At 42.5% G+C, this 9,089-nt stretch overlaps 1 protein-coding gene across 1 annotated transcript; it reads left to right on the top strand.

Moving 5' to 3' along the window:
• Nucleotides 1-683: 683 nt before the first annotated feature.
• Nucleotides 684-8,490, top strand: LOC139784115 (uncharacterized). Its single transcript, XM_071723280.1, has 3 exons — nucleotides 684-832; nucleotides 1,062-1,531; nucleotides 4,774-8,490. The coding sequence occupies exons 1-3, from the start codon at nucleotides 706-708 to the stop codon at nucleotides 8,488-8,490; spliced, it is 4,314 nt and encodes a 1,437-aa protein (XP_071579381.1). The 5' UTR covers nucleotides 684-705.
• Nucleotides 8,491-9,089: the final 599 nt, after the last annotated feature.

Genomic DNA, 9,089 nt, shown 5'->3' with positions numbered 1-9,089 from the left:
ACGGCCAAATCGTTTTGGAAAGAAGACAATGCTCTGCGTTTGGTGGGACCAGAAAGGAATCGTGTACTATGAGCTGCTGAAACCGGGCGAAACTGTCAATGGGCATCGCTACCGACAACAACTGATCAATTTAAACCATACATTGCTCGAAAAACGGTCAGAATGGGACATGAGACACGAACGAGTGATATTGCAGCACGACAACGCTCCGTGCCATCGCAGTTCCATCGTCCAGGACACCATCAAAACGCTGAAATGGGATCTGCTACCGCACCCGCCGTATTCGCCAGACCTGGCGCCTTCCGATTATCACTTGTTCCGGTCGATGGCGCATGGCTTGGCTGGGCTACACTTGACCAATTTCGAAGAAGTGCAAAATTGGTTGGATGAATGGTTTCGGTCCAAAGACGCGTCGTTTTATTGTCGCGGTATTCATGTATTGCCAGAGAGATGGCGAAAATGTATAGCTAGCGAGGGACAATACTTTGAATAAACCATTTTTTGTATTTCTCTTGAAATTTTCCATTTTTTATTGATCAAAAAAACCCGGAAACTTAGTTGCGCACCTAGTATATATGTAATATTTATATAATATTTAGTTTAGAATATTAAATAATATATTAGTCTTTAATATTAAATATATATATTGTCATTTTAGTATATTAATATAATTATTAGTATTTTAGTAAGTAATTTTATACCAAGATGGTACGTAAGTGCTGTGTGCCCAAATGCATTTCGAAGGACAGCTGTACACCTGTACATAGGCTTCCACGAGATACACAAAAAGCAGAACAATGGCTAAGAACAATTGGACGGACTGATTTGATAGGTAACATAGAAATAATAATATTTATATTAATATGGAAATAATACTTATATTTGCTTATGTTGGAAATATAAGCATACGCACATATACGCACTCATATATATATGTGTGTGTGTGTGTGTGTGTGTGTGTGTATGGGTGGGTGTGTATGTGTGTATGCGCGCGTGTGTGCGTGCGTGCGTGTGTGTGTGTAATATATAATATGTTTACAAAGATTTTGTTTATATTACAGGTGCATCGAATACAATACTGAAAGAATTACGGATCTGTACTTTACATTTTCCAGATCATGTGATTTTTGTTGACACAAAAAGACGTGTACTAAAAAATGATGCTATTCCATCTATGCATCTAGCAGATGAAATAGAAACTGTTAATATTAATATCAATATTAACAGTAATAATAATAATGACATTATGTCATGTAATGCCAGTACTAGTAAAATCAATAAAACAGTTGAAAATGTGCAGTGCAATCGTAATTCTATATCATTGAATTCTAAAGACAAAGTGCTAGAATTACAGAAGAATATGAGAAGAATGAAGAAATCCATTTATAAAAAGAAAAAAATTATTGAAAAACAGAGAAGAGAAAAGAAGAATTTACAACGAAACAAATGGAAGAATATTACTACAGACTTGACAAAATATCAGAAAATCTTTTTCGATATGATTGAAAAAAATCTTAAGCGTGCATCAGGGGTATGTTTGTTTAAAATTTTGTTACCATAATGTTTTATTATCTTTGTACTTTCTTATTTCTTTTATTTCTTTATTTTATTTTTCTATGGCTGCGTTCCGATATTCACTGCCAGTATTGCAAATCTATAATTTATGTCACGCACACACACACATTATAGATTTTCAGTACTAGTAGTGAATTTCGGAACGCAGTCTTAATTTCTATTTTATTTTTTAAATATTTCTTTTATTCTTTTGTTTTATCAATGTTATTAATATGTTTGCTAATATGAATGCATCACATATATAAAACCGATATTCTTACGAGAAATTATACATATTGATCATTATACATGTGTGAATTTTATATTTATATTTGCTTATTTTTATTACTGTATGTGTATAACTACGGAACAATAACAATATGGCGTGTTTTATGGTAAAAGGGTTTTTAACTGATTGATGATGGTGCTAATTGGTTTTTTACTTTCTTCTTCTTTCTTTTTTTTCTTATTTATTTTATTTCTTTTCTTTATTTTCTTATAGTTTTCAATTATTATGTTAATTAGATGTTATATGTTTTTTATTACTTTACAATATCTATTTTCAAAAATTTTTATAATCTAATGTTGATTTATTAATTTGTATCTTTATTCCACGTATTTATGCCCATTATTTTATATATTTTTTTTATAATTATTTTATTATATTTTCTATAATTAATTTTCTATAATCTACAATTATATATTGGTCTCGAGGATAACATCTTATTAATATGGGTTTTTAACGTTTTAATATAAATTTAACATTTTAATTATAAACATAAAAGCTTTGCGCCAGTTTATATTTCATTTTTTAAATTTATATTACACTTTTTTTCGATCTGCTCATTAACTGATTATATTTATGTATGTGCTAATTTTCCTGCGTGTGGATTATGGTGTGTATCTGTTTTTGAGACACTAATGTGTCGTCTGGACTATCGATCTATTTCCTGATTTTCAACCTATCGATTTTGCATTGTGAACTTTAAGATCTTTAAATGCATTTGTGATATGCATGTTATGTACAGTTATCTTATAAGGCAATATTTTATTTTGGGTAACTGAAGAAAATATTTTCAGCAAGGTAAGGTTCAATAAGGTTTTGGAAAGTTTTTTTTACTTGCAAGAGTTCTTAAACATTTTAATCTAATGTAACTTTAAAATTTTTTAACTAAGATTAATTATGTATTTAGGTGACAGATTTTAAGATAAAGGATACATGGAAAAATGTGGAAAGGAACAAAATAGTTAAATTTCAAACATAGAAGAGGAAAAAAGGCTAATCCTTACAACGCATAATATTTAGAAATATAAGACATAAAATATGTAAGTAAATAATGATATTTTTAGTACGAATTATGTATTTTATTCCTATACGCAATTTTTACATACAAATTTTATTTTTTATTTTAGATTGTTGTCAGCAAAGGTGGTGCAGATGTCTACAATAACGTTGAGTTTACGAAGAAATAGAACTTAATTTCCATTGTCTGTATATTGTATTATCTGTATATTGATTATATATTTCTATCATATATTGCATATTTTATATTTCTGATACTATATTTTAAATATTGAAACTGTTTTGTGTGAGTGTGTAAACACGCACACAAACACACGCACCCCCCCCCCCCACAACACACACACACACACACACACACACACACACACACACACACACACACACACACACACACACACACACATATATGGGGCGTTCTCTGTCAAAAAGGCCACCCCCCCTGCCCACTTCAATTTTTGAGATAAAATGCTCCAAAATGGCTTAAAATTTTCGTTGAAGCGTCTATTTTTCGATGCCGTATGGCGTTTTTGAAAATTCAAAATGGCGGACTCAGAATCGCGATTAGAATGGAAAAAGCCATTAAAAGCACGATAATATTATGCAACAAATTTTAAATTTGGTCGATTACATGAGTGTGAATAGTCATTTTCGATGTATTTTTGCCTGCTGAACACGAATCCGTTGTCTAAATTCGGTTAGCACGTCACAATTTTGAGAAAAATGGCCTCAAAGTTGTAAAAACGGCATTTTTGATGGTTTTCGTGACGTTGTAGCACGGCAGCCAATTTTTTACCTCAATTACATTAATGCCACGCGAAAGTACCTACTTTTAGCTTTAAAATGCTTTGTGTTTTGTTTCGGTATGATTATTTGTTTCTGAGATATAGCTAGAATTAGAAACACCGGTTGCGCGCTGGACTGATTCTGTTTGATGGTCAATCAGCTCCAGACCGACTGACGCATTTTCCCGTGCTTAGCATTATCCAGGATGAACGACGTGGACGTGACGGGGCTTTCATCCCTGAGGGGTGCTTGATTTATGTGAGTCCCCTTGCCTCTCACGCTTGGGGTGCTTGATTTACGTGAGTCCCCTTGCCTCTCACGCTTGGGGTGCTTGATTTACGTGAGTCCCCTTGCCTCTCACGCTTGGGGTGCTTGATTTACGTGAGTCCCCTTGCCTCTCACGCGCATGCGTGTGTGTGTATGCGTGTGTGTCTGTGGGTGGGTGGGTGTTTCATGAAAAATTTTTTTATTTTAATTCTGTATCCCTTACTTTTTCCCGCATGACCATAGCGTCCCATTTGTATCATTGGAATACCTTTTGATTAATACATTGTTCTCGTCCTCAACTATAAACCCATGATTCTTAAGTAGAGTCCACGGCCAGCTCAGGGAGCACGGTCGCCTCAGCATCCAGGCGCCCTTCGACAGCTCACCATGCGGCAGTTCAACCGGCCCGCACGGAATCATCAGACAGCTCCACGGTGTACCCGTGTGACTGCTGCAACGACACGCATTTCGTTGTGACGTGCACCAAATTTAGGGATCTCTCACCGGTCGAACGACAGAAACTCGTCATCTCACGGAGGCTCTGTTTCAATTGCCTCGGCCGCCACAACGTCCGCTCATGTAAGAGCTCACGGGGGTGCAAGAAGTGCACCAACCGACACCACACGATGCTGCATGATGCTCATCAGGCGAACTCATCAGCGAAGCCGAGCACCAGCTCAGCTGCGTCAGCTCAATAGGAAGATGGTGCAATCGTCGCTCACTCCTCTTTGGCCCGCTCATCACACTCAACATTATTAGCTACGGCCCTGGCGCAGATAAATTCATTTGTGACTACTCAGCGCGTACGGCTTCTCATCGATTCAGGTTCAGAACTCACCTTCGTTTCTGAATCACTCATTCGTCAGCTCAACATTCCTCGTCATCATTCTGTCATCATCATTACCGGAATTGGGGGCGAAAAGTCAACTCAAACTCGAGGAGTTGCCTCACTTCACTCAAGATCAGACGTCATCATTCAAGCTCACATTCTGCAGACGTTAACCAACATCTTGCCATCATTCAACGTTGCACCACAGGAATGGCCGCATCTCACCAAGTTAACCTTGGCCGATCCAGATTTCCTCACACCACGGCCAGTAGATATCATCATTGGAGCTGATTCATATGGGCAGATCATCAAGCCCAACATCATCAAACAAGATCCATTGATGCCAATTGCGCAGCTCTCAATGTTTGGATGGCTCGTCCTTGGACCTGTCGACACATCATCATCGGCATCTGCTGCAGTGCATCATGCCTCGATTCAGGAGAGAGAAGATGCTCTCGACGAGTTGCTGGCGAAATTCTGGATACAAGAAGAAGTGCCTGCAAGTAATACTCATGATCTTACGCCTGACGAACAAAGATGTGAAGAATATTACAAGAGCACTGTTTCGCGGGACTCAACAGGGCGATACACGGTTCGACTTCCGTTAAAATCATCACCTGATACTCTTGGGGATTCATATCACACTGCGCATCGATGCCTGCAGGGCTTACTCAGAAGATTCTCACGAGATGACAACTATCGACGCCTGTATCATCAGTTTATGACAGAATATCGAGAGCTCAATCACATGACGGAGGCTTCACCCGTTTCCAGCCAGCACGCGCACTATTACTTGCCACATCACGGCGTGCTCAAACCAGACAGTGCAACCACAAAATTACGTGTGGTGTTTAATGGCTCGAGTGCATCTACTTCCGGTCGCTCACTTAATGATCTCATGTACACGGGAGCCAAGTTGCATTTAGACGTCACAGACGTCTTGCTCTGGATTCGACAATTTCGGCATTTAGTGGCCACTGACATCACCAAGATGTACAGGCAAATCAACGTACATAAGGATGACTGGAATTTACAACGGGTTCTCTGGATAGACAAACAACTCAAGGAAGTGGAAAATTATCTAACAACGGTCACGTATGGTACCAAGGGTGCCCCGTTCTTAGCAGTGCGAACACTGCTGCAACTGGTGAAGGATGAAGGCCATAAGTTTCCCCTTGCAGTGCCGCCACTCACTGAGGGTCGATATGTTGACGACACGTTTGGAGGCGCCGACACAGTTCAGCAGGTAAAAGAAATTGTATTGCAACTAAAGAGTTTGTGCATGGCGGGCGGTTTTCCATTATCAAAGTGGCACGCGACTCATCAAGATGTGCTCACTGCGGTTCAAGCAGAAAAGGACCAAGGCTCACAAATTGCATTTGACGATTGCACAACCAAAATCCTCGGATTAAAATGGCTTCCTTACGAAGATTCATTCACATTCTCAACAAGGATCTCATCGCACACCAATCATTTCACCAAACGCCTCGTTTTGTCTGAAGTGGCTCAGATATTCGATCCACTAGGCTTTGCATCACCAGTAGTGATCAAGGCGAAGATGCTCTTGCAGGAGCTGTGGCTTCATAAGCTCCGATGGGATGAACCACTGCCATCCCAGCTCTCATCACGGTGGCTCACCATCAGAAAAGAACTCACCAGCTTAAGCAGAATCTCAATACCTCGATGGTATAACACATGGAGTGCCTTGTCAGTGGAATTTCACGGCTTTTCTGATGCTTCTCAACTAGCAATGGCTGCAGTCGTATATATCACCGTCCGCAGCTCTAACGGCGCCACGATTTCATTGGTGTGCTCCAAAACTAAGGTAGCACCGCTCAAACGGCTCACCATCCCGAAACTTGAACTCACCGCAGCACTGCTGCTCTCAAGGCTCATGCGATACGTTCAAGCCACCTTGAAGTTGAACGTTACAGCAATTCACCTGTGGACGGACTCTGTTGTGACACTCACGTGGATCAAATCTCATGCATCGCGCTGGAAGGATTTTGTGAGAAACCGAGTTTCTCAGATTCAAGATCTCACTGCAAAGGCACACTGGAAATACGTACCTGGGACATCCAATCCGGCCGATTGCGCATCGCGAGGATTGACTACTTCTCAACTTCAAAGCCACTCATTATGGTGGACGGGACCACCGTGGATACTCACACCTGACGCATGGCCATCACAACCCGCGCTGTCGGACGAGTTGAGCACTCATGAGGCTCGTCCTGGCATTGCGCTGTATGCAGCGGCATCTCAGTCGGACTACCACTGGGACCTCATATATAGGTACTCAACCCTCAATAAATTATTGAAAGTAACAGCTCTCTGTTTCAGGTTTATCTCTCTATTGAGAAAGCGCCGAGCCAAGTCACTGGACTCGCACTCAGCTTTGGAGAAGGCCAGACGATTGTGGATCAAGGCTACTCAAGCGGCATACTTTACGCATGAGATCAAGATGCTCACGGCCAATTCGAGACTACCACCTACTCACGCATTCAGTCGATTGACTGCGTACATAGACGCTCAAGGGGTTATCCGAGTTGGCGGCCGCCTCAACCAATCAGCACTAGCTCAAGACAACAAACATCAGGCGATTCTACCTCGCCACTCACGGTTCTCAACTTTAATCATCGCCCACGCCCATTTGCGTACTCTACATGGAGGAACACAGCTGACATTGGCTCATGTCAGGCAACAATATTGGATCATCGGCGGACGGGCTCCGGTGAAGTCTCATATCTTACGGTGTGTCGTGTGTGCTCGGCAGAGGGGGATCCGTGCTCATCAACTGATGGGCCAACTACCTCTCTCTCGGGTTACGCCGTCACGTCCGTTTGCTCATACAGGAGTCGACTATGCCGGACCGCTCACCATCAAGACATGGAAGGGACGAGGTGCCAAAACATACAAGGGATGGATCTGTGTGTTCGTCTGCTTCTCCACCTCCGCAATTCATCTCGAAGTAGTCAGTGACTACTCATCAGAAGGATTCCTAGCAGCCTTCCGAAGATTTTCAGCGAGAAGGGGAATTGCTCAGACCATGTACTCGGACTGCGGGACAACTTTCATTGGAGCAGACGCCGCGCTCAAGAAAATGTTCGTCCAAGGCGCTCAAGAACGTCAACGAATTGCCCAAGTCTTGCAACTTGACGGCACGAAATGGGAGTTCAACCCACCAGGTGCTCCACACATGGGGGGCAAGTGGGAGGCGGTTGTAAAGTCCGTGAAGTTTCATTTGAGACGGACCATCGGGGAGACTCTACTCACGACGGAAGAACTAACAACGTTGCTTACGCAAATCGAAGCCATTCTCAACTCAAGGCCTTTGGAACCGTTGAGCGACGACCCTGAAGACGTCTCAGCGCTCACCCCAGGTCATTTTCTCATTGGAGGTCCACTCACTACCATACCCGAGCCATCTCTGATCGACCTGGCAACCTCGCGACTATCTCGGTGGCAGCTCATCCAGCAGCATATTCAACATTTTTGGGCACAGTGGTCGGCTCATTATCTGCAACGCCAGCAGGCGATATCCAAGTGGCATCATCCTAACAACAACATCGAGGTGGGTTTTATCGTGCTGATCACCGACGAACGTTCTCCACCGTGCAAATGGCCACTCGCAAGAGTAACTGCTTTGCACCCCGGAAAGGATGGACTTACTAGGGTGGTTACCCTCAAGACGGCCACCACGATGCTCACCCAGCCCATTGCCAAGCTTGCCATATTACCCATTTCATCAGGATAAAGGATCAAGAGTAAGGAATCATCAACAAGGTTGCTGATGGCGGGCGGAATGTTCGAGATTCCGCTATCGCGTTGCGCCATCTCATCAGATGGCAGCATCGATCGGGTATCGACAGGCCGGATCGACGCGGCAGAGCCCGTGCTTGCGCAAGCACAGGCGCGCTCATCGCGAACTTCTCCCTCGCGCCAGAGAGAAAAATGTCCGCGCTGTGACGAGACGTACGACGTGTGCTCTGTGCGTTTCTCTAGTGGGACTACGGATTGAAGCTGCCGAGATACTTAAAGTGCCCATCGCAGTGATTTAACGTGTAAAGAGACCGCTCATCAGCTCTGGTACATCAACACGACGACTCAGGCTCACACGTGCGCGAGTGCCGACCGCCACGTGTCTCAACGGCTCACGGGCGAATCACCACGAGCGAGGCAATTCATATAATTGTCTCGCGCATCAAAGACTTATCATTCATACACCGCTCATCATTTCTCAGGTCAGATTGTATATATTTAGACGCATTAAAGACGGCTCAGACTGTGGTCTGAGTTACATTAAACAAAAGAAAGAATTTGTTAACACTCTCCACGCGCGTCCTTCTCATCCCG

The sequence above is a fragment of the Temnothorax nylanderi genome, unplaced genomic scaffold (genome assembly GCF_030848795.1).
Source record: "Temnothorax nylanderi isolate EJ_2023f unplaced genomic scaffold, tnyl_v1.0 TNYL_tig0586_pilon, whole genome shotgun sequence".
In the NCBI taxonomy this organism is placed as follows: domain Eukaryota; kingdom Metazoa; phylum Arthropoda; class Insecta; order Hymenoptera; family Formicidae; genus Temnothorax; species Temnothorax nylanderi.
The sequence above is the reverse complement of the archived record's forward strand: the minus strand, read 5'-3'. Positions and strand labels throughout refer to the sequence as shown.